Source organism: Aquarana catesbeiana, linkage group LG04 (genome assembly GCF_042186555.1).
Source record: "Aquarana catesbeiana isolate 2022-GZ linkage group LG04, ASM4218655v1, whole genome shotgun sequence".
NCBI classification, from domain to species: domain Eukaryota; kingdom Metazoa; phylum Chordata; class Amphibia; order Anura; family Ranidae; genus Aquarana; species Aquarana catesbeiana.
This window is the reverse complement of record NC_133327.1, coordinates 641,371,273-641,397,756: the sequence shown is the minus strand read 5'-3', so window position 1 is coordinate 641,397,756 and position 26,484 is coordinate 641,371,273. Positions and strand designations below refer to the sequence as shown.

Here is a 26,484-nt window from a genome sequence, read left to right as displayed (position 1 = left end):
TCACTGGCTTGGATTAACAGTAGCAGGAGCCAATGCCTCCCGTTGCCTTAGCAAAGCCAGAGACCAGGAAGTGAGGGGAGGGAAGAGCTGCAGATAGGCACAATGCTGAATCAAATAAGGGCTCGGGTAAATAAAAGGGGGGTAGTTTATAATTCATGACGTGGGCTGTTGTAGCCTGAATGGCACTCAAAAGCACGCCAACACACGAGTGTTTTAGCACACCAGAGCAAACAAATGTGACCAGCTGTAGGTTGTGGTGCAGTGCGCTGAGGAAAAACCAGTGCATGTCCAATTTTTATTTGCGGATAAGCAAATAAGGTTTTGTATGTCCAAAAGCAGTCCAACTGAGGGGTGAGAAAAAGCAAACAAACTGCCAACAGGCCCACAAAAAACAAAAAAGAACTGGGGACTGCTTGCAGCTCATATCTAGTAGAGTGGACCTTGACACAAAAAGGTGGAACTCAATTCTTGAGACCGTCAGCCAGACAGAGGGATGAAGAATGATGTCCTGATTCATGCGAGAGGCTGAAACTACCATGAGAAGGAAGGAAATTCTGGGCCTCAACACCACATTATCTTTGTGCAAAACCAGAAAGGGTTATTTGCAAGACAAAAGGCTGCCAGCCTAAACACTCGCCTAACAGGGGTCTACAAGAAACACCACCCATTGATTAACAGTAGACAGGGGAATGTTTCTAATGGGTTCAAATGGTGGTTTGTAAAGCAGATTCAGATCCCATGGAGCCACAGGGGAACAAGCATATGTGGGAGCCATATGGGAGACAGCCTGAAAGTGGGTCCTTTTTTTTTTGTAATTCCTTAATTGAACCAACAGTTGAAAATATACAATTTAAGGCATGAGTCAAGCAAGTTACAATAGCATACATATACTAGAGGCACATATTGAATATATGCTTTAGCAGTAACTTAATAGATTCAAGGCATATTTAGAGTAACACATTTAACGCATGAAAAATGCTCTAAACTGGGAGGGCGTAATGATAAGCATCTCTACTTGTCCAGGCCTATATAGAAAGCCCTAACACAGTAGTGCAGCCCTGTGTGGTCAAATATAATACGAAGTAAGAAATACCGGGATCTGGAGAAGACCCCGGGTGGCCAACAAAGTTTGTTAAGCGGACAAAGTCCATCTTATGTGGTCAGCTATATAAAACAGCGAGGAGACTACAGCAAGGAAGTCTCCATGCTGAATGTGTTCACAGTAGAGGGGAGGGAGCGACAGGAGGGGAAACTGGATGGGGAAGAGTATGGAAAACAAATAGAAGGGAGGCACTGGGTGCCACCAGTGAGGCAGATTCTCTCACCCAGAGCCTTGCAAAAGCCAGAGAGAAAATCAGATGTGTTATATTGATATGCGTCTGTGAAGATGAAGTGTTGCCATGGTCTCCATGTGTCACGAAAAGGACTCCTCCCGGTTGTGGAAGGTGGCTGTAAGGTCTTCCATGTCCCAAAGTCCGTTGATTTTAGAGAACCAAAGAGACCCTGAAGGCGGGTTCACAGACTTCCAGCACAAAGGAATACATGCCTTGGCCGCATTTAGTAGCTGGATGGTATGAGAGGTCTTGTATTTTTTAATGGCCCGTTGCGCGAGGTGCAGCAAGCATGCCGCGGGATTATTAGCTAGATCGACATTGGTCAGATGTTTGATAGTGCAAGCCACCTCTCGCCAGAATGGTTTAACTTTAGGGCAGCCCCAGAAGATGTGTAGCATAGTACCTGGCCAAGCATTACATCGCCAGCATATGTCAGGCACTTGCAGGAAAAATACGGCGAAGGGTCGTGGGTACCCTATACCATCTCGTCAAGATATTGTAGCTGGTTTCTTGCACCTTCGTGGCTATGGAGGATTTATGCGCAAAGTAAAGGATTTTTTTCCCCTTTGCGAGTTGATAAATTGCATATCAAGGTCGGACTCCCATCAGGAATGTAGGGGAGAAGTCAGGCGCCGGTCGGATCAAGGCAGCCTAGATTATAGAGAGGCTGTGGCGAATCGGTTCCCCCCTTATGGCACATACTTTACAGCTCAGTGAGCTGGCGAGAGATAGCTGGAGCACAGAAGCATTGACAAAGAAAATTTTGAAGCTGGGAACCACTCCTAAAATCTAAGGGAGGGTTAGCTGCGTGCGGAGGCGAGTGCAGCTGGGGAGAGTTTGCCGTCTGACACCAAGAAATCCCAAAGACGAGCACGGCCGCCTGATAGCGACCAAAGAAATTGGGAGTTCCGAAGACCCGGCTCAAACTCCGGATTGCCTAAAATAGGGATCATAGGTGAGGGCAGAGGAGAGATCGTTGTGCTGCAGAACGTAGCCCTAGATACTTGTAAGGTACTTCCCAGCGTGGGGTGAGCAGCAAGGAAATTCATGGCCAGCTTTTGGCCGTGCCGCCTGAATCATCCGATTCCATAGCCACCCAGAGCTTAGCCTCAGCATGACAATACCAGTCGACCAGCCTAGTAAGATCGGTCGCTCTGTATTAGGCCCGCACATCAGGTAGTCCAACTCCACCTCGACTTTTAGGGAGATGGAGAAGCTGTAGCGGTGTCCATTGGGACTAAATGAACTCACGGAGCAGGGAAGTTATGCTTTTGAAAAAAGTGGGGAGCAGAAGGATAGGGAGCGCCTGCATCAAATACAGGATCTTAAGTAGTAGAGTCATCTTCAGGGCACTACAGCGACCAAACCAAGTCAAGGTAAGTGTATGCCATTGTAGTAGATCAGTCTTCACTCGGGAAAGCATGGGATCAAAATTATCTGAATACAGTGCAGTCAGGTCTGAGATAAGTAGCCCAAGTAGCGGATAGCATCGGGCGTCCATCGGAAAGGGAAGGAGGGACGGAGACTATCAACCATGGCCTGGTCTAGCAAGATGGGAAGGGCGGAGGACTTCGATAAGTTGATTTGAAAATTGGATAATACGCCATATGTCTGTAATGAATCTAAGAACTTTGGCAAAGACACCAATGGGTCGGTCAAAAAGAAGATCAGATAGTCTGCAAAAGTGGGGGACAGAGCCTCAAAGAAGGCTTTATAATAAGTCGGGGTGAGTCAGCCTGGGCCAGGGGCTTTTTCTAGGTTTGAATCCCGCTAAGGCCGCTCCCAGTTCCTCCGCCATAATAGGTTTCTCCAGCACCTTTGAAGAAAGAGATGACATTCCTGAGGATGCTATGTAAAACTGAATTTCTGCATTTGTTGGAGGATCTACCACGGAAGTGCGACTGAGATTGTAAAGTCTTTGATAAAAGGCAAGAAATTCTGCCGCCATGGCAGAGGATGTGGGCAACCTCTGCCTTGTAGAGCCCATGATGGAGGGAATAAAGATTCTAGTCGGGAGCCCACGTAGAGCCCTAGCCAATAAGGTGCCTGGTTTGTTAGAATATTCATACATACATAGTGCAACGTGCCCATGCTAATTTCTGTTTTGTTTTATGAAAAAGAAGAGACCGAAGTTCCTCTCGAACCCTGATGAGGTCCTGGTATGTGGACTGCGCAAGGCTCGCTTTATGAGAGAATTCTAGGCTGTGCAGCTTCGATATAAGCTCACCTGTCCGACGGGTCAATCCTGATCAGAACCCCTCGGACAACTGGTTTATGTGCCTCCCAGAGTATCAAAGGGTTGTCACCTGAGTCCTGGTTAAGGGAGAAGTACTCCGTCAGGGCAGTCCGCAGTTCAGCCATCGTATCCTCTGATTGTAACATAGCCTCGTTCAGCCTCCAGGATGGGGCGCTTGGTGTAACTGGACCCACTTGAAACGACAAGTGGACTGGGGCATGATCAGAAAACGAAATGACATCAATGTGGGTGGACTCAACTCTAGGCAGATCCTTATGTGTGACCAGGAAAAAAATCAAGGTGCAAACTCGTGTGATGGCCCCAAGAAAAATAAGTTTAATCCCGCTCCTGAGGGTTCAGTAACCTCCAGGGGTCAACCAGATGCAGAAGTTGCAGGTCTGCTTTTAAGCACTTCAAACGGGAATACAAAAAGATGAGAGGTACCGCGCGACACATCTAACAAAGGGTCCATTGCGAAATTCAGATCCCCTCCGAAGACTAGAATCCCCTCCGAGAAAGCCAGAAGCACTGGAATAGGGTCTTGCAGAAACGGGTTGAACTACATTGGGGAAATATACGTTAGCAAAAGGTGACCTGCACATCCAGAATCTTCCCCTTGAGTAAGAGAAAGCAGCCCTGAGCATCCAAACGCACCTCACAAAGAGACCATGGCACTGACTTGGCGATCAGAATGCTGACCCCTTTGGATTTCGTGAAAGGTGAGGGACTGTGGTACGCCAATGGGATTGGGTTTTACACTTTTGTAAATCAGCTTGCAGCTGGGAGCGTTTCACTGGGACATTTAGACCCCGCACATTGAGGGAGGTGACCTGAAGGCGACCCATGACAGACTGCGATAAAATTGATAGAGCAGGCAGTCGAACAGGAGATATTCTCGCGGGGCGGCCCCGGGTGAGAGAGACAGAAACCACAAATAGAGTAGGGAGGAAGGAGGGAAGGAGAGAAGATTATGGGAGAGGCAAGGGAGAGAGCAAGCAAGAGGGGAGAGTGGGAGTAGTCTACAAAGTACGTAACACTTGGGTCCCTAGCTGAGCACCGAGGTGCCCAGTCAGGGAGCCACCCTAACAGGGGTGGTTAGGAACGCTAAGGAGCAGTCAGAGATGAAGGTGCAGGGATCGGGTATCCTGAGAGACCATAATAATTTAAAAATAAAACAGCCTAAAAATGTAAAGCAAACATAACAGCACAACAGCACATGTGAGATGAGGTTGCTGCCTCAGGCGGATGTTCGGGCCCGGTCTTGAGGAGATAACACAACAAACAAGAGAGATAGAGCAATTGCCCTCCACATCTGGCCCGGAAGCACCAAGCAAAAAGGGAAAGTGAAAAACTGAAACCCAGTACAGGTAGACCCTGAAGAGACCAGTTGAGCCCAATATCTACATACGGCAACGGTACGGATCCCTTAACACCCCCCGCCCCAAAAGCCTACACATCCCAGTTATCGTGGGTAAAACAAAACAAAACAAAAAAAAAAAAAAAAACACAACCCCGATATTCAGATTCCCCTGGCACTTTAGAGGGATGAGAGCTGACTCGGCAGTACTGTCCAGCCCAGCGGGCACAAAAATATGAGAGGAAAAGGGATCTGTCCATTGCCCTCAAATCTGCAATCCCTTTGCACGGTCAATGGTTGCCCACCACCGACGTGGCAGTGGGCAAGCAAACATCCAAAATCCTAAGCCAGCCCCCCCTCCCCAGCACACAGGTGGCAGTTTACTAAATATATTCCCACCCTACTCCCTCGGCTATATGCAAGGACCATCTAGGTCCTGACAGAAATGACAACTGAGGTAGGGAATGGGAATCTGTACAGAGCCCAGGGGTGTCGCATGCAGCAGAGTGATAAAGGAACAGCACATATGAAAACTATTAAAGAGGAATATTAAAAGGCAATATTGTCAGGAAATTAGCCAACATATCTCAGGCAACTGTGTAATAAACGGTTAATAAATGGTGATGGAGTATGGGTATGACAAGCTGGGTATGGCAAGTTCTCAAAAGAGAAAGCCGGTGCTATCAGTCTTCAGAGGTAGCTGGCGTGGATCTACGTGGCTCCCAGGTGGTGGCTCGAGAGCGAGCACGACGGAGCTGCTGCGGTCTTGGTACGGACCAGTTGAAGGCCTCTGGGCAGAGCAGAAAGTCAAACCAGTTGGGGACTGCCACCATAGGTTTATCTAGGAAGCCAAAGAATGCAGGCAGCTGGTCAGGAGAGCGCAGATAGAATTCAGTCCCCTGTTTCCGTACAATGAGGTGGAAGGGATGACCCCAGTGGAAAGTTGCGTTCGCCTCCTGTATGACTTCAAGCAGAGGACGAAGCATCCCCCTCCTGGCGCGGGCTTGTCTGGATACATCCGGATAGATTCGAACAAGGGCCCTGTCAAAATCAATGGGACCTTTGGCCCAGGCTTGGCACAGGATTTCCTCCTTGATGGTGAAAAAATGGACCCTGCAAAGAACATCACGCGGGGGGAGCATTGGGGCCAGAAGCCTCTTGGGATGATGGAGGTGCACGAGGGCCTTGCACCCGTGGACACGGTCCAACTCCAGCTCGGCCGTAGGAGGTTTCCCCAGAAGCGGATTGAGTGCCACCACTGTGTGGTGCAGGTTCTGGCCCATGGTGGCCACTGGAATCCCCCTCAGGCGCAAGTAATTCTGTCCAATACAGTTCTCGCCATCGTCCAAACGCAGCTGGACATCAATAAATTGGCGGCAGATCTCGCCATCGTCCAAACACAGCTGGACATCAATAAATTGGTGGCAGAGTGACTGATGGTCAGCCTCTAACGCAGAGATGCATGTATCTGTGGTGGCAGAGGCTTCCTCCAGATACGTCATCCGCTCCTCCGCGGTATCTGCTTGCTTGGGGATGTCTTGCAGCTCTTTAGAGAGCGTATTCACTATAGATGTAGCCATGGCCTGTAGATCATGTTTGGTGGGGAAGTCTGCCACGATTTCCCGGATGGCGACCTCAGTGTGACCATCAGTGCTGTGTGTGTGTCAGCAGTCCTGGATGGGGACTCCGCCCGCGGGATCGCTGGTGACAGTATCAGCCAGTCCGGCCGCGAAGGAGCTGCTGCGGCGTCACCCTGAACAGACACCTGCTGCTGTGAGGCTTTCTTGGATGAGGCAGAGCCAGCAGGGTTAGTGCGTGGCGGCGCCATCTTGGGTAGTGCAACGGGAGGAGCCGCGTGCTGGCGGAGGAAATAATGTGAAAAATTGGTGCCCCCTGCCTCCCCAGAAGTGTGCGACAGTCTCCGGTCCCCATGCATACGAAGAAAGCAGAGCAGCTTAAGTCTCCAGGCTGTTCTCAGGGCCAATCCCTGCGGAGCTCCAGGATCAGCGTCCGCTCTCCGCCATCACTAGGCCACGCCCCTGAACATGGGTCTTAAAGCAGATCTTCAGCCTAAAATCGAAAAATGCCTTCTACCCACCCTTCCTCCACCCTGCTACCTGTATAGTGGCTTTTTGTTTTGTTTTTAGAAAAAGGGTTTGGATCCACCTCATATACATGTAATTCACCCAGGGGGATGACAAATACTGAGCCCACTGTGCCTTACCCTTACATTCACAGAGGAGGAGGGGGGGCGGGCCTAGTGGCACTTGATTAGGAGGCCCGTCCGCTGAACCTTGAACAGCCGACGGCCCTTTGATGATCTCAGAAACATCATGGCAACGGGTGCAGATCCCACCTCACAGTAATCGAAGATAAACGAAAAAAAAGGGGGGGGGGGTGAAAATCCGCTTTAAAGTATTCATGTACCCAGTAATTATAAAGATGGGAATAATACAGGGCAGCCAAATACTTTTCTGAATTTGCTTTTATAGTAAACAAAAGAACAGTTATGTTATTTTTAATTCCTTAATCCTGCAGTCACACCAAACAGCCCCCTTGATGTCCTCCCTCCCTATAGCAGGGGATGTGTCTAGAGCTAGTGGATGGGCATGGGTGACATCACATAGAATAGGGAATTTTCCCAGGTCCATGCTTGTATGCGCTGTAGCCACAACACAGAAAGGCTGGGAAGGGGGAGTGGTCACAACACAGGGCTGGACGGGGGCATGACCAAAAAAAACTGACAACAGTTGATACAGGGATGCCGTGCGCAGGCATGGCATGCTTGTATTTTCTAGCAGTAGTTCCAGGGATGCAAACTGACCATGCTAGCACAGATCTGCTTCTGTGCTTAGCATGGTCAGTTAAATAATGGAACCAAGGGAAACTGGCAGGGTCACCTGGTATATACACAACAAAATGAGTCAATACATTTTTTTCAGGCAGTATTTCTAAAAGTTTATAGGTTTAAACCAGGGATCTCCAAACCACAGCCCTCAAGCTGTTGGGAAACTACACGTCCCATGAGGCATTGTAAAACTCTGACATTCACAGACATGATTAGGCATGATGGGAATTGCAGTTCCCCAACAACTGGAGGGCCATGGTTTGGAGACCCCTGGTTTAAACCAACACACAACAGAAATCTTCAGTTTTAGGTTAACATAAACTTTAAAACAAAGAACGAAGAGACAGCAGTCTCTGAAAGAAGATAGCAAAAGAAGAAACCTGACCCTTAATGGTGCTGGGACCCAAACAGTATCTCTCAGCTGCAGAAGGGAAAGAATCCATCACACAGAGAGTATCCTAAAGTGGAAGCCTCAACATTCACTCACCAGGTGAAGTATGCATTCCATGTGCAATGAAAGACCTTAAAAGAAGTAGACTTTTTGGTCTTTAACACTGAGGGAATCACCAATTCAGAGATGCCCTCATCTCTCAGAGTCTGGGATTTAACGGCCATGTTGTTAAAGCCAGTAAACATGAAGCAGATTGGTAGATCAGTCCTTGAGACAGAAGATCCAGATAATCTGAGCCCAAGGAGCATCTACCAAAAGTCTTATCAGGTCAAAGTATCAAATCCACCTGGGCCAATCCAGATGAGGATCACCAGATGCCCTCTATCCTAATCCTGCAAAGGAGACAAAGAAAAAGTTTCAAGGGAAGAAAAACAGATCAGGATGTACTGATCCCATGGAGCCAAAATAGTATCAGTTTCTGCCCAAGAAACAGTACCTGGGCTGGTAAACAATGCTCTGGAGTTTGTTGTTGGACCTGGAGGCCAGGAGCTCCTTATTCGGCATACCTCGCCTGTGATGCAAGTTTCTGAATACCTTAGGTGCGAGGGTCACCCCCCCCCCCCCCCCCCACCGCCAATTGTATACGCCTAGGATGTAAATGATGGACATGGCTGGAACATGAAGGTACACCCAAGGCAGTATCTGCTCTACCTCTGGTTTTTTAAAGAATAAAGTTTTATTAAACAATGTCCATGAGATACAAATGGAAGGCACTTGCAAAAATTCTCTTCAGGAAATATAAGAATATAAAAAAAAAAAAGCATAAATTCACAATGCAGTGCAGATTAGGGCTGCTCTACCTTTGTTGTCATGGTAAGACTTCTGGTTCTTCCCTGATTTTTGCTGCATGTGACTAACATAGCATTGTATGACTGAATCCAGACTCTCCAGTCAGATAGTCCAAAGCTGTAGGGACAGCCAAATCACCCGAAGCTCAAGGAAGTTAACTGGGAGAAGAGATTGTCCTGATATTCAAGTCTCCTGCAGAATGCCCAGGACTTTTTTTCCAGCCCAACAGCCTGGCATCCATTGTGAGGGTCTTCCAAAAGATGGAAATGAAGGATTTTACTACATTCTAGAGCCATATTTCTGAGCCACTGGGCCAGAGACAACCTGGTGTACAGCACCAGGCGAATCACTGTATTCAGTAACTGGACTGATTTGTCCCACAATGAATGAATATTCTGTTGCAGTAGTCTGGAGTGAAACTGGGCAAACCAAACTGCCTCGAAGAAGACTACCCTCAGACCCAGAACTTTCATGCAAAAATGGAGAACAGGAAAACTTCAGGACTGTAGATCATGATTCTGTAAGCAGAGTATTTGAAATTTTTTCCTGAGGGGGAAAAAAAGCGACGAGTTGGCTCTAGGACTTATTTCTGTAGGTTCAGGGTCCATAAGAACCAGTAATATCTGGGCAGTCATGGCTACACTGTTCGACCTGTGCCGACTGTTCCCAAAAAAACAGAGGTTGTCTAAGTAAATCACAATGGGGAAGTCTCAAAAGTGCAGCTGGGCTGGCACTGAGGCAGCACCTTGGTAAAAACTTGAGGAGTAAAAGAGGCTGAAGGGCACATCCACAAACTGAAAGGTCAAGGGAACCACCGCAAAGTGTAGGAAACACCAACACTGGTGTGCTGGAAATATTGGGCCATTTTAGGTATGCGATCTTGCTGTCCACAAAGACCAAGAAACCTCCCTTGTGATGGGAGCGATGAAAGACCTGGTAGATTCCATGTCGTTTCTGAGCTAAAATGATGACATTCAGTGCTTTGTGATCCAAGATGGGACATTTTCCCCCTTTGGATTTGGAAACCGTAAACAGGTCAGTGTAAAATCCCTGAAACTGTTCTAGTACAGGAACAGGAGCAATAACACCCTAATCCTGTGTTTCCCTTCCTAGTGCTGACGTCACACGCTGTTTCCATGAGCTGTTTGTTACTCTCCTCTATAGGTCTCCTCCCTGGCTCCTTGAGGTTTTCGCAGCCTGGATTTGTAATCTCCTGGAAACATGCTTCTGACACCGGCCACATTCCCATGACTATGCCGACTCGTGAAGAGCATTTTTGTACTTACTGACATGTAAGTGTCTACTATTTTGTCTATATTACTTAATAAAACACTTTACTCAAAGGCGCTTTTCTAGCTTTGCTTTTTCATGTTGATTTTGAGTTGACTTCACTCCAGAGAAGAGCAGCCCTTTGTGACAGTGAATATACCCTCCTGATTCATCCCTTCAGTTTTAAACATTCTGCACTATTCACCGTTAATTGGATGCTTCCTATTTCATTTAATCATTGTGGACTTTTTTTTATTATTGTTCTCTCATAATTATTATTTCAATTATTTGTATTAATATATCTCCCAATGATATTGGTCGTGAGACATTACATCAGTGTTCCAAGCGCCAACATTTGTGTTTTTTTGCACATTAAAGCTGTGGATTCTTTGCAAGTAGGGGCCTGGTCTTTGTTCCTGGCATCATAATTATTTGCGTGAACTAAATATTTAATGTCATATGGCCAAGCTAGTTTTTGTACTCAGTGACAGATTACTTACAAATATATACGGTAAGCAAATGTTGGAATGCCTTGGCCTCCACCCTCACTTTCACCACTGTTTTACCCTGGAAAGGCTCTTTGTGTAACACAGTGAGCCATTGTCCCTCTACTGTTTGCTTCATTAGAACTCTTCTGTTCTGACAGATCAAGAAAGCCAAAAGAAAACAGCTGTGTTTGGGGAATAAGTGCACCTTTAAATGCACCATTCAAATTGTGTCCTTGACCTTTCTGCAACAATTCGAGGTATAAAATTTATTACCTAAAATGTTGATTAGTAAGACTTTAGCGTGCCCAACCTATGCAGGGATGGGATCGCGTTTCATCCTCCGGGACTCCTAGTGCTGTTCAATTTGGCACATGTCCTGGGAGACACCATAAAATATAATAGTGTAGGTCAATGGCAGACAATACAGGTTGGGCAGTGTAAAGTCCAAATTAACATTATAGGTAACACATTTTATATTGCAGTTTGATAGGAGGAAGGGGAGGGGGTGGGTCTCAGAATTAGGATGAAGGAGCCAAAAGGTATTAAGTCTTCTTTCAGTTGAACTGCAGGCAAACAGCTGAATACACAAATGAAATTCATAAAAGAGAGCCGTTTTACTTCCAGAGGATTTGGGTTTCTGTCCAACCAGTCCTGAGATTTATACAGCACAGCCCTGTCTGGCAGGGGAAGAGACTTGATTTTTGTTTGTTGCAGTTACAGACCTCATCACTCTCCCAGTCTGTAACTGGAAAGTGAAAAGAAAGCAGCAGATTGATGAGCTCATCCCTGTCATTCTGTTATCTCCTCTGAACTGCATGTTCCTTTCAAGCACAAAAGCACTGCAGCACAATTGACTGGCTTTATTATGCTGCTTCTCCTCCTCCCAGCCTGAGCTCTGCTGTACTCAGGAACAGCAAGAGGTTGACACTAAGTCAAACTCTGATACTTGCAGTTACAGTATACATTTTCAAGTATAATATAATTTTTAAATCTTAACAACGATCCTTTATTTGCACACTTTTACCCCGCTGAATATACTGACGAAAACATTATATTACATATGTTTGAGAAGTGCAAAATACTCATTGATCCTGCCTAAAATCCAGTGCTGTCTATAGTTATAATTAGGGATGCACCGATACCATTTTTATGAATACTACGAATACTTTTTTTTAAGTACTCGCCGATACCAATTACCGATACCTACGCAACTGTTTTGTTTTCACTCCAGCTGTCAGCAATGGTACAAAGCATTGAAAAGTTATTTACAAATGAAATAAATGGATTTTTTTTTAATCTTGTGCTTTGTCAATGTGAAATGTGTAAATAAATGTTAATATATATGTGTAAAAATATTCACTAACAAAGCAAACAAAAAAGTTAATTGTTTATCGTTTATAAAAAAAAAAAGCAGGAAAATAATAATTAAATGGAGGACAATAGGGAGTTAATTGAGGCTGATTAGAGAAATTTAAGGGTTAATAAGGGGTTAAACAAAGGAATAATTTGTTCATCCCTTTAATCTGCAGATGAAGAAATAGAAAGATACAAAAAGAAACAATGTTTCTCTTTAATTTTAGTGTTTCAGCAGCTGTTTTTTTTTTTTTTTTTCTTTTGACAGCTCCAATTACACTTCAATGCTTCAGCTGTCAACAGAGGAGACCCACTGACAGCTCAAAGAACCAAGCTTGAAAGTATCTTTGAAGGTGTAGCAGAGTGTGTTTTGGGGGGTGATTCTAAGTATGCCTGTTAGCAATCTCTATTAACCACTTCAGCCCTGGAAGGATTTACCCCCTTAATGACCAGGCCATTTTTTGCGATACGGCACTGCGTCGCTTTAACTGACAATTGCACGTTCATGCAGCACTGTACCCAAACAAAATTGATGTCCTTTTTTTCCCACAAATAGAGCTTTCTTTTGATGGTATTTGATCACCTCTACGGTTTTTATTTTTTGCTCTATAAACAATAAAAGACTCACAATTTTGAAAAAAAAAAAAAAAACAATATTTTTTACTTTCTGCTATAAAACATATCCAAACAATATATATAAAAAAACAAAATGTATTCATCAGTTTAGGCCAATATGTTTTCTTCTACATATTTCTGTTTAAAAAAAAATAATAATAATAATAATAAAAATATCGCAATAAGCGTATATTTATTGGTTTGCGCAAAAGTTATAGCGTCTACAAAATATGGGACAGATTTATGGACTTTTATTTTCTTTATTGTTTTTACTGGTAATAGCGCGGATCTGCGATTTTTAGCAGGACTGCGACTTGTGGCGGACAAATCTGACACCAAGTGACACTTTTGGGGTCCAGTGACAATATTGCAGTGATCAGTGCTAAAAAAAAAAAAAAAAAAATGCACTGATCAATGTATAAATGACACTAGCGTGGAAGGGGTTAACACTAGGAGGCGATTAAAGGGTTACTCGTGTTCCCTCAGTATTAAGGATGAGCTCAGGTGTGTTCGCAACCCACACCTGTAGAGCCTGCCAGGAAGTCGGCACTCCCGTGGGCGTGCCCACTGTATCTCATGCACGGACCAACGTACAGGTGCGTTGGTTAACGCAGCCGTGCCACCCTGCATCAGTATATGTGCGGTGGGGGTCTGGAAGTGGTTAACCACTTGCCGCCCGCCATATAGCAAAATGACATCAGCAAAGTGGTTGCGATATCCTGACCGGACGTCATACGACGTCGCCAGGATATCAAGCCACTGCGCGCCCCCCGGGGGCACGCATCTTGGTGATCGTTGTTGCGGTGTGTCAGTCTGACGGAGACTCTTTACCACATGATCAGCCGTGTCCAATCATGGCTGATCACGATGCAAACAGGAAGAGCCATTGATCGGCTTTTCCCCACTCGCGTCTGACAGCTGCAAGTAGAGGAGAGCCGATCGGCTGCTCTCCTGTTGGGGGGGTCGGTGCTGATTGTTTATCAGCGCAGCCCCCCCTTGGATGCCCACTCAGGACCACCGGGGATGGCCACCACACTGAACCACCAGGTATGCCACCCTAGACCACCAGGGAAATACCAATCAGTGCCATTAAAAAATGCCTGCCAGTGCCAGTGATGCCTATCAGTGAAATCCAGTGCCAGCCATCAGTGCCACCTTTCAGTGCTGTCTATCAGTGCCACCCATAAGTACTCATCAGTGCAGCCTTTCAGTGCCCAGTGTCGCCTTTCAGTGCCCATCAGTACCCACCAGTGCCACCTATGAGTGCCCATCAGTGCCGCCTATCAATGCCGCATATCAGTGCCACCTCATCGGTGCCGCCTCATCAGTGCCCATCAGTGAAGGAGAAAACTTACTTATTTACAAAATTTTATAACAAAAACAAAAAAAAAAAAAAACTTTAAAAAAAATAAAATACATTTCTGTCTTTTTTTATTCATTTAGCAAAAAATAAAAACCGCAGGAGGTGATCAAATACCACAAAAGAAAGCTCTATTTGTGGGAACAAAAAGATAACAATTTAGTTTGGGTACAGTGTAGTATGACCACGCAATTGTCATTTAAAAAGTGATAGCACTGAAAGCTGAAAATTGGCCTAGGCAGGAAGGTGCGAAAGTGCCCTGTATCGAAGTGGTTAATTGACAACTTTGTATACAAAAAAAAAATATACATTTTCATTTTATTTCCTGCATTTTCCAAAAATTTGTGGCAAAAAAACATTATTGACATTTTTAAAAGACTCACTATGCCTCCTAGAAAATAATTTGGGAGTGTTTGCTTTCTAAAATGGGGTCATTTTGTGGGCGTTTCCCCTGTTCTGGTGCTCCAGGGCCTCCAAAAATGTGCTAGGTAGTCAGGAAATTAGATAATTTATGCTTCTTGAAAGCCCAAAGGTGCTCATTGAATTTTGGGCTCATCTATGCATCTAGGATGTGAAAATAAATCACACATGGAGTATCCCCATACTCGGGAAGCATAGCAGAATGTGTTTTGGGGTGTAAGAAGTATGCTTATGCTGTGTATGAGACAAAACATGTTAAAACTTTGTTTAAAAAAAAAAAAAAAAAAAAAAAAAAACACACATTTTAATTTCTTAATTTTCCAAAAAATGACCAAAAATTACCTCTTTAACCATTTCCGGACCGCCACATGTACATGTACTGCGTCAGGGCGGTCCTTCAGCAAGAAATCACATACCTGTACATCGTCATCTTTTCCGGGTCTGGCGCCACTGGTTAAAAAACGAACCATGCCTCTTAATACCTTGGACTATACTTTCCAAAAAGGAGTAATTTGGGGGGTATTTGTAATGTCCTGGCATTTTATGGCCTCATGATTATATACTGTCACAGTCCCCTCTCCCTGCTTGCCACTATCCCCCAGCTTCCCCCAAATCAGCTGCAGCTAGAGGACTACCGCCCTGCACCCTGTCCCTCTGGCCGGCCGAGCATCAGGGCTTCCCCCCACTCAGCTGCCTCCAGAGGACTGCCCCTTGCTGAGGCTGCATCCTGTCCTTGAGGCCAAGTCGGCTTCCCCGGTGTGCCGCCAGATTAGGCGACCCGTTAAAAATCTTGTAACGGAAGTGACGTTCCATCATGGCCATCTTGGTACACCCGCACTCAGCCACATTAAGCCTACAGTCTGAAGTCGCCAAATGGACATCTTTGTACACCCAACGAAATCTTATATTTCACACTTATTTTTACCACTTAACTAAGCTTAGATCCTGAAATACAGTATAACAAAAATACAGTCCGTGACACTGTTTTCAGGTTTAATTTTCTGTCACATTATCAAACCTATAAGATCGGCAGGCTTGTCGCTGCTTTTAAAATTCAACATTAAAACGGTGTCACGGACTTCTAAATAATGTATTTCATGATAGAAGCTCAGTTTAGTGGTAAAAATAAGTGTGAAATGAAAGATTTTGCTGGGTGTAAAAAGATGTCCACTTGTTGATCTCAGAGTGTAGGCTTATTGTGGCCGAGTGCAGGGTGTACCAAGATGGCGGCGACAGAACGTCACTTCTGTTACAAAATCGAATGGGTCGCCTAATCTGATGGAACACCTGCATGTGGATTCACCACATGTAGGCTGCATTGCTGTCGCCACACACCCCCTCCCCCCTGTCTCTGTGTGCACAGCACGATCCCACTTTTCCCGTGCTCTGTGCCCGCTAGAGACAAAGGCCACACTCCCTGTGCGGGGCCGGCCCTCTTGCCAGGGTAACCTGATACCAAGTCTTTGGTTACCTAGACAAAGAGAATGTGCCCCACTTCAGAGAGAATAGCCGAAGCAGGACCCAGGCACCAGGGATCCCCCTGCCAGACCCTTTAGCCCCCTTTCTAGGACCTGCTTCTGCTACTGGCTTCTAGCTCCCTCCGCCCTAGGCTCTCCATTGCTGGCTAGTGAGTTCCTTAACCGCCACGCTGTCAGAGTTCTGCCAACCCTGCTGTGTGCTCTGCTCTATGCTGGACTCAACCTTGGCCTGCACCTCTGCCCTGTGTGCTGACGTAACCATGGCCAGTCTGGATCTTTGCCCTGTCTGCAGGATTTAATCCTTGCTACATCCTACCCTGGTCTGCCCGGACCCCTGCCCTGTGTGCTGGATTTTCCCGTGCTGTGCCATACCTTGCCATGCCTGCTGGACTTAAGCCTTGTTTGCCCAGATTGCTGCCCTGCGAGTTAAACTTTCCCCTCTCTGCCCTGATCTTTGCCAATGTGTGCTGAACCCTGTCTGCCCAGACAACTGCCCTGCAAGCTGTACTTAACCCTTGTCTGCCTGGATCTCTGCCCTGTCTGCTGGATTTAACCCTTGTCTGCCCAGATCGTTGACCTGTGTACTCGACTTACTCCTGCTACGCTATACTCTGTTCGGCATCCTGTGTGGTGTTATATTGCTACCAGGTGGACTATTTTGTTGTACTGAGTCTGGTTACCCCTATTGTGTCTTCCCGTTCCCCAATAAATGCTCACACGTCAGCTATCGCGTGGTCTGACTGTGTGCCCTCTCTTGGCGCCCTTAGTCGTCCACATACATTTCTTTGGTGAAAGTAACCCAAATCAGTATAACAGAATACATTGTACCATAAAGTTATGAAGAAAAATCATTCATTTGCAAAATTTTCTAACAGAAATTTGTTTTTTTCTTTAAAATTTTCAGTATGCTTTTATTTATATAGCAAAAAGTAAAAAACCCAGTTGTGATTAAATACCACCAAAAGAAAGCGCTGTCTCAAAATAATGCTAAAAATTTAATTTGGATACAGTGTTGCATAGCTGAGTAATTGTCAAAGTGTGACAGCACTGAAAACTTAAAAACTGCCTGGGCAGGAAGGTGGTGAATGCCTCCGGTATTGAGGTGGTTAAAATAAACAGATTGCAGAAAAAAAGTGAAGAAAACTGTAAAGATACTAAGCAAGGAAACATACACTATATCAATAAAAGTTTGCAGACAAGCTTTTCTGGGAAGTCTTTCCACAAGGTTACGGAGTTTGCGCCTATGCAGCCAACAGAGCAGCTCTCAAATGATGTTACAATTCATCACACAAGCGTTCAGTAGAGTTGAGGTCAGGGCTCTGTGAAAGCCACTCAAGATCCTCCACACCAAATGCGTCAAACCATGTCTTTACGGAGCCGGCTTGCTGCACAGGGGCACATTCATGCAGGAACAGATAAAGGCCGTCCCCAAACTGCTTCCACAAGGCGAACAATTATCCAAAATGTCTTTATGTGCTGTAGCATTAACAGTGTCTCTCACTGGCATCTGCTAACCTTAAAGTGATTGTAAAGTCTCGTTTTTTTTTTTTTCTCTAAAAATAACAAACATGTTACACTTACCTGCTCTGTGCAGTGGTTTTGCGCAGAGCAGCCCAGATCCTCTCCTTCTCGGGTCCATCTTCAGTGCTCATGGCCCCTTCCTCCTGCGGAGTGCCCTCACAGCAAGCAGATTGCTATGGGGGCACCCGAGCTGAGTCAGACAGACACAGAGACCCAGCTCGGCCCCACCCCCTCTCTCTCATAGCCAATCAGGAGGAGGGTCCCGGAGGGCCAATCCCTCTCACGCGAACATCACGTGAGAGGGATTGGGCTCAGGTTTTATTGTTTCAAGTATTAGGGGGTGCTGGGGCAGCTGCTGCACACAGAAGGCTTTTTATCTTAATGCACAGAATTCATTAAGATAAAAAAACCTTCTGACTTAACAACCCCTTTAAAAATGTGGAGTGTATATTCTTTTGGCTATATAGGGTTATGTTTGTGTATAAATCACGTGACCATCAATATATGGCATACATGAAGGGTATAAGGAGCGGGGCTTAACCACTTTAAGATCGGGCCTATTTTTCAGACTTGTTTTGCAATTTAAAAATTTTTTTTTTTTTGCTAGAAAATTACTTAGAACCCCCAAAAATATATTTTTTTTCTAACACACTACAGAATAAAATGGCGGTCTGTACAATACTTTGTCACACCGTATTTGCACAGTGGTCTTACAAGCGCACTTTTTTTGGAAAAAATACACTTTTTTGAATTAAAAAATAACAGTAAAGTTAGCCCATTTTTTTTATATTGTGAAAGATGATGTTACGCCGAGTAAATTGATACCCAACATGTCACACTTCAAAGTTGCGCCCGCTCGTGGAATGGCGACAAACTTTTACCCTTAAAAATCTCCATATGTGACGTTTAAAAAATTCTACAGGTTGCATGTTTTGCGTTACAGAGGAGGTCTAGGGGAAGAATTATTGCTCTCGCTCTACCGATCGCGGCAATAACTCACATGTGTGGTTTGAACACCGTTTTCATATGCGACCGCTACTCACATATGCATTCCCTTCTGCACACAAGCTCGGCGGGACGGGGCGTTTAAAAAAAATCTTCTTTTCTTATTTAATTTTACCTTTTATTTTTACACTGTTCTTTAAAAAAAAAAAAATGTCACTTTGATTCCGATTACAAGGAATGTAAACATCCCTGTAATGTAAAAAACATGACAGGACCTCTTAAAATATGAGATCTGGGGTCAAAAAACCTCAGATCTCATATTTACACTAAAATGCTGCCATAACAACGATATCCCTCTTCAAACAACCGACATATAACGACAGCGGGCGGTCCGTAAGTGGTTAAAGTGGTTGTAATGTCAGGAGGTTTATCATCTTAATGTATTCTAGGAATTAAAAGTGGATGTAAACCCGATTCATGAAATTTGACCTAGGGACATACCTGTAGTGTTTTCTTATCTCTCTCCAAAGCCCTAAGTCCCATGTCTTTCTGCTTCTTCGTTCCTCTGTTATCAGCATAACTTCTGACAAGCTCTCTGACACTGAGGAGGTTGCTATGAATAGATTAGCAGAGAGCTGATCTATTCACAGCACAGCTCTGCAAAATTCTTTCTTCCACTGCCTAAGTGGAGGGTGGGGGGTGTGTGCCTTTCCTCCAATCAGCTGTCACACGGTGTATGCCAAGACTCCCCTCCCACTGCTGAAAGAGGAAGAATTCTAACATGATGTTCACATTCTAAAGAATATAGAAAGCTGAAGGCAGCAGATATACATGCAAAACTTATGTAGGACTATTTGTTTCATCTCTATGTATCATCTGAGGCCATCTCTATCCAGTGATGTTGCAGAAGAGACTCGGCTGCCCAGGACTCGCCCTCCTGATTGGCTGAGACAGCAGCGGAGCGACATTGGCTCCTGCTACTGTCAGTCAGTGAGCCAATGAGGAGAGAGAGGGGGTGGGGCCTAGCTGCAACTCGGGTGGCCCCATAGCAAGCTGCTTGCTGTGGGGGCAGTCCACAGGAGGGAGGGGCCAGATGCACCGAAGAGGGACCCGAGAAGGAGAGATTCTGGGCTGCTCTGTGCAAAACCAATTCACGGGGCAGGTAAGTATAACATGTTTGTTATTTTGAAACACAAAAAAAAACGAGACTTTAGTAACACTTTAACATCAAAGCAGAGTACCTTTAAAAATGGACATACCTCTATCAAGGTTTACTTACCAGATAAGATACTGGAGGGTTTTTTCTTCCCAGAAGCTCAACTTCCTCTAGAACCTGGTTGAAGACAGACACTATTCTGCGTTCATATTCACTATCCGCTTGTATGGACCCACTGAAACTGCATTCCTGGAAACTGTAAGGTCACAGATAGTTAACCTGTGCAACAAACAACTTTAGAGATGTACTGGATTCTAAATACAGTCTAACAATAATAAAGAGAACAGGGTCACACTGGATCTCATGAGAGCTGCACTTTGAAAGTAACCTTGGGAAATAAGATTTGAACTACTTCAGTCAACGTTGACTACTGTGTTTCTTAGTATTTAGTTTCATATTTGCAGATAAACTATACTATTTTATCCCCAGAAAACTGGCCTCACAATCTGCTGGTTTCTCTATGCTTCTAAAAAAGACATTAAAGCCACCATGTCACAGTTAAAAAAAAAAAAAAAAAAATCCTAATGAAAGGTCCCTGCAATAGAGCAGCTGTATGCACGTATCACCAACTTTCTTTCCATTCCAGTGTTGCAGCCTCCGTAAGACTCTCTGGCATCCAATATTTCAGGATGTGTCTGATGTCTGTGCCCCCCTCTGCACGCTGTGGTTACATCCTCTGACTTCTGTCACTACAGAACACAGCAGCAACATAGGGATCAATAGATGAAACTTACAGTTGCAGTGCAGGGAAGACAATTACATATTGACATATTAAATAATTTAACACTTGACAGAAGTTCTACCTCTGCCTCACTCTATTTTTCCCCCTCTGGAGAGATAGGATGACATTTCCTATCCCTGTAGCTACTGGTTAATGGAACAGAAATTGAGGATAGCAGGAGAGAAAAAAAAAAAAAAAACCTGACAAAGGACATAACACTACCCAAGTATAATCAAAACGAAGTTTTGGGCTGGAGTTGCACTTTAATGTCTGTTGGGCTCCTTTTACTTCTAAATCCCAAAGACAAAACAGGAAATGAGAGGAATTGCTTTCATAGACTGCTGTAACCCAAACAGATTTTGCATCGTTTTCTGTGACATTCATCCTATGAGGCTGGTAGTGTCGGGATTGTTACAAAGCAAAGTACTGTGACACCATCCAATGTACAATTGGCTGTATTGGCTAAAACTAGATTACACTATGCACAGATCTTTCCAAAATTCTTCTTATGGTGACATGAAGGGAGTTGGAGGCTGGTATTGAATGCTGGCACCAGAGGACAGAGTGGGTAGGGAGGAAGCCCTGTGGAGTTGGCACAAATATCAAAAAGCACATTGAGACCTACTTATTAAGTTAAGGGGTCATACAGTCCGGTGAGTGCATCTTCACAAGGGGGACTGTAAGTAGCACATGAAGATCACAGCACTGTAGTCTATGTATGGCACATGAAGCACTGATTAAGAAGCACTTGCAATCACTCACACAGAAAAGTGAGCAGTTTGTTTATAAATCTGTAGTTGGACTATATCATTTATATTTGGGGATGCGAATAATAATTTTAAGTTTTTATGAGCACTTTAGAAAATTTGCACAAAGTTTTTCTGCCCTGAGTAGTAGCAGGTACTGCATACACCACAAATTCACTGGAGATGGGGATTGTTGTATGTGGTACTGAGAATATTTGTAAAGCATTGCACCATTTTTGCTTTTACATTTTGTGGGAGATTTTTCCCCACCTCCCATTTAGTCACTGGAAAGAAAGTGAAGGCAAAGACACAAAACGCTTCTAACTCCTGTTCAGCTCTATCCAGAACTAGGAAAAAAGTTCTCGCTGGCACTCCACGTACATATGGAAAAAAGGCAATCGATTTTGTCCTACCTGCAAGAATCCGCATCCAAGATTAGAGCTTCAATGGTGTGAGATATTAAAAGGCAACTTTGTTGTTGTCTGACAGAAGAGGGGCTAAGGAAAACCAAAGGAATTTTCTAATACAGGCCACACAATGTACGCTCTTCTAGAGTCACATAAATGGATCAGTAAAACGTCTCCATCTTAATATCTATTGGGGTGAAACATGTTACAAGAAGCATAGTCTTGTGGGAGGCATTATGCTTGATGTACAATGTAAGTCAATAAAGTTAATTAAAAGGAAAAAAAAAAATCCCCCACAAATTTGGCAGGGTGTAGCTTTTGTATTTTTTGCTTAGTAAGTCTAATTAAAGAAAATGTAAACCCAACATTGCAAATTTCCCGATATATGCCTGCTGTACCATGTAGTTGCATGAAAAAGTATCCTGTTCTCATTGTATTGCTTCCTTTGAGTGAAATCCCTGGTGTTCCTGCCAGTCCCCCTGCTTTCCAATTAACAACTGACCACACTAAGCATAGGAGCACAGTGTGGCCTGCTCTCCTCCAATGACAGACTTGTCCCACACAGCCTCACTGGGAAGACCAGGGTCCTGCTACTTTTCCCCTAGCTCTCTATGCAGCTGAGAACAGAGGCTATGTGATCACTTATACAAAAGAGGAAATAATTTATAATATGTGTGTATATATATATATAGATATCTATCTATCTATATATATATGAGAGAGAGAGAGAGAGAGAGAGAGAGAGAGAGAGAGAGAGAGAGAGAGAGAGAGAGAGAGAGAGAGAGAGAGAGAGAGAGAGAGAGAGAGAGAGAGAGAGAGAGAGAGAGAGAGAGAGAGAGAGAGAGAGAGAGAGAGAGATAATATATAGATATAATATATATATATATATACACACACACACATATTTTAACAGTGAGAAACTGAATAACAAAAACAACTCCAGAAAAATGCATTTCAAAAAGTTATAAATTGATTTGCATTTTAATGAGTAAGCAAAACATGACTTAGTACTTGGTGGCAAAACCCTTGTTGGCAATCACAGAGGTCAGACGTTTCTTGTAGTTGGCCACCAGGTTTGCACACATCTCAGGAGGGATTTTGTCCCACGCGTCTTTGCAGATCCTCTTCATGTCATTAAGGTTTTCGAGCTGACGTTTGGCAACTCGAACCTTCAGCTCCCTCCACATATTTTCTATGGGATTAAGGTCTGGAGACTGGCTAGGCCACTCCAGGACCTTAAAGTGCTTCTTCTTCAGCCACTCCTTTGTTGCCTTGGCCATGTGTTTTGTGTCATTGTCATGCTGGAATACCCATCCACCACCCATATTCAATGCCCTGGCTGAGGGAAAATTTGAAGGTACATGGCCCCGTTCATCGTCCCTTTGATGCAGTGAAGTTGTCCTGTCCCCTTAGCAGAAAAACACCCCCAAAACATAAGGTTTCCATCTCCATGTATGATGGTGGGGATGGTGTTTTTGGGGTCATAGACAGCATTCCTCCTCCTCGAAACACGGCGAGTTGAGTTGATGCCAAAGAGCTTGATTTTGGTCTCATCTGACCACAACACTTTCCCCCAGTTCTCCTCTGAATCATTTTGATGTTCATTAGTAAACTTCAGACGGGACTGTACATGTGCTTTCTTGAGCAGGGGGACCTTGCAGGCGCTGCAGGATTTCAGGCCTTCACGGCGTAGTGTGTTACCAATTGTTTTCTTGGTGACTATGGTCCCAGCTGCCTTGAGATCATTGGCAAGATTCTCCCGTGTAGTTCTGGGCTGATTCCCCACTGTTCTCATCTCTGGCATGGAGCCCCAGATCGAGAGAGATTGACAGTAATTTTGTGTTTCTTCCATTTGTGAATAATCGCACCAACTGTCGTCACCTTCTTACCAAGCTGCTTGGCGATGGTCTTGTAGCCCATTCCAGCCTTGTGTAGGTCTACCATCTTGTCCCTGACATCCTCAGACAGCTCTTTGGTCTTGGCCATGGTGGAGAGATTGGAATCTGATCGATTGATTGCTTCTGTGGACAGGTGTCTTTTATACAAGTAACAAGCTGAAATTAGGAGCACTCGCTTTATGAGAGTGCGCCTAATCTCAGCTTGTTACCTGTACAGAAGACCTGGGAGCCAGAAATCTTGCCGATTGATAGGGGATCAAATAATTATTTCAATCAATAAAATGCAATTAAAAGTGCTGTTTTGGATATTTTTGTTGTTATTCTGTCTCTCACTGTTAAAATAAACCTACCATTAAAATTACAGACTGATCAATTCTTTGTCAGTGGACAAACGTACAAAATCAGCAGGGGATCAAATACTTTTTCCCCTCACTGTATAAAAATTATATATATATATATATACACACACACACACACACACACACACACACACACACACACACACACACACACACACGTTTTGCCTTTCATTTCTATTTTAAACTGAATGGGTTGTTTTACAAGGTGAGGATTTACATATACTTTAAACCAATCTACAGGAGATATTGAGCTATCAAGCTGGAGATCGTTATATGCAGATTCAGGAAGTGTGGGGCATGCTGACACGTGACCAAGCAAGGATCGATATACAAGACTAAGAGCCCTTTCACACTGACAGAGCAGGAGCGTTGGCGGTAAAGCGCCGCTAGTTTTAGCAACACTTTAACGTAGTTTTAGAGGCACTTTTCGGCCGCTAGTGGGGTGCTCCCTCCAGTCATCTGCCTTTCATCTATCCATTAGAATACATGTGCTCCCACTGTGGAGACTCTTTAAAGTTAGAGTTAGGGTCTGCAGGATACAGGGTGCCTTGCCGTGGCCTGCAGCTTACGCATGTATTTGCAAATGTGTGCAACTAAACCCCTGTTTTTAATGCATACTGTTAGGCAGGTTAATTCGGTTGGTCGCAAGCTGGTTGGTAAGTTGAGCTTGGAAATTCTTTGGTTTTATTTTACAGGGGTAAAGCGAAGCGCCGCTGCCATTGATTTCAATGGGCAGGGGAGCTTTAGGAGCTTCTAAAGCGCTTCAAAGATGCTGCTTGCAGGATTTTTTTGGATGTCCTGCCAGCGCAATGCCCCAGTGTGAAAGCCCAAATATTCAGTTTTGGGTGGACTTAAAGCTTTTGTAAAGGCAACTTTTTTTTTTTTAAACAATAAACATGTCGATACTTACCTGCTCTGTGCAACTGAATTGCACAGAGTGACCGCGAACCTCCATTTCTCAGGTCCCCCGCCAGCGCCCTTGGCTCCTTCTCTCTGTTCAGTGCCCCCATGGGGGCACTCATGCGTACTCGCTCCTAAGCCCTGCTGCTGCGTCCACTGACACAGACAGCGGGACTCGGCCCCACACCCTCCATGTCACTGGCTTTGGCTGACAACACTGGGAACCAATGGCTCCCAGTGCCCCAGAAAAGGCAGCAAGACCCGGAAGTGAGAAGTGAGGGGAGAGAAGAGCTGCAGATGTGCACAGCACCAGATTGAATGAGGGCTCAGGTAAGTATTAGGGTGGCTGCTAATGCCTAAACATTTTTTACCTTAATGCAAGCAATGCATTAGAGTAAAAAATGTTCAGGCTTTAGAACCACTTTAACCCAATGGAAAAGCAATGACTATATGCAAAGTCTAGTAATGCAATTTTACAATCCAACAAGTGGTTACACGTCAATGAGTGTTACACACCTCATGCGTTTTTCATCTATTTACAAAAAATTATTACTTGGCTATTTATCTGCATTGCATAGGGTGATGCATGCAAACACAATACTTGTACACATTATAGGTTTCATGGATACAGCTCGATGTTTCTCAAAGTTGCACAATCAGCATCAAAGGAAGACTGATACAGATCACCATAACGAGTGGCGAGATTCTTGAACTCTTCCATAGACAGCTTCATCTGCAAGACAGACAAAATAGCACCTGAGGCATATATCATGGACACATCGGGACAGTAGCTCAGTTCAGGAAGTTAGAATTCTAGCAATAAAAACAGAACTAGGTTTTCAAGTTATGCTTTTTAAAATAAACTTACTTACCTGCTCTGTGTAATGGTTTGCACAGAGAAGCCCTGATCCTTCTACTCCTGGCTCCCCTCCCCCCACTCTCGAGTGCTCCTATAGCATGTGGCTTGCTATGGGGGTACTCATGCTGGCTCGTTCCCTGTGTGTATCCATAAGACACGCGACTCATGGCTCAGCCCTGTCCCCTTCTCATTGGCTGTGACTGACAGCAGCAGAAGCCAATGAGAAGTGAGAGAGCCTCAGCTGTCATGAACATCGCTGGATCGTGATCAGGCTCAGGTTAGAATAAGGGGGGCTGGGGAGCACTCAGAAGGTTTTTTAACTTCTTGTGTAGAATGCGTGAAGGTAAAAAAACTTCTGCCTTTACAACCACTTTAAAGAATCCAATTTTTGACTAGATTTAAAAAAGCAGCAATAGAGAGTCATTGGAGAAACACAACCTGGATGGCAGATTGCCCTGCAAATGAACAAACCAGGGAAGTCACATGGTACTCAGACATTAAAAAAAGGATTGCAATGGGTTTGAAAAGTGTATGGAAATGCTTCCTCTGCATTACAAACAGGTAATCAATCTAACCATTCAACTGCAGCCATCAGTTTGTGCTTAACTCTTCACTCTTTGAACATATTAAGTACGTCCAAAGAGCTGAAGTAAATGCCTGCATGTGCATAGGCACAATAGCTAACATGCAGCTGCATTCAAAGGCATAGAAAAAAACAACAGCAGACAACCCTGGAAATGGCATTTTCAGGCCTGTGTGCATGAGGCCTTAAGGTGTCAGCCAACAGCCAAAAGGTGTGGGGAATGACTAGAACCTCTGTCAAGTTTTTAATGCGATCTAGTTCCTTGTTAGGTCATGAAGTGGAGGAGAATATTTTCTCATAACTCTGCGGTTATGAAAGTGTTTAAAAACGT

The 26,484-nt window shown here is 44.6% G+C and overlaps 1 protein-coding gene across 1 annotated transcript in view; it reads right to left on the bottom strand.

Moving 5' to 3' along the window:
- INTS7 (integrator complex subunit 7) overlaps positions 1-26,484 on the bottom strand; it is a 133,566-nt gene that overhangs the window by 49,774 nt on the left and 57,308 nt on the right. The window contains exons 15-17 of the mRNA XM_073628411.1: positions 25,341-25,444; positions 21,561-21,629; positions 19,744-19,876 (exon numbers count right to left, since the gene is read on the bottom strand). Of these exons, the coding sequence (XP_073484512.1) occupies positions 19,744-19,876; positions 21,561-21,629; positions 25,341-25,444 (306 nt within the window). The remainder of the gene's footprint in view (positions 1-19,743; positions 19,877-21,560; positions 21,630-25,340; positions 25,445-26,484) is intronic.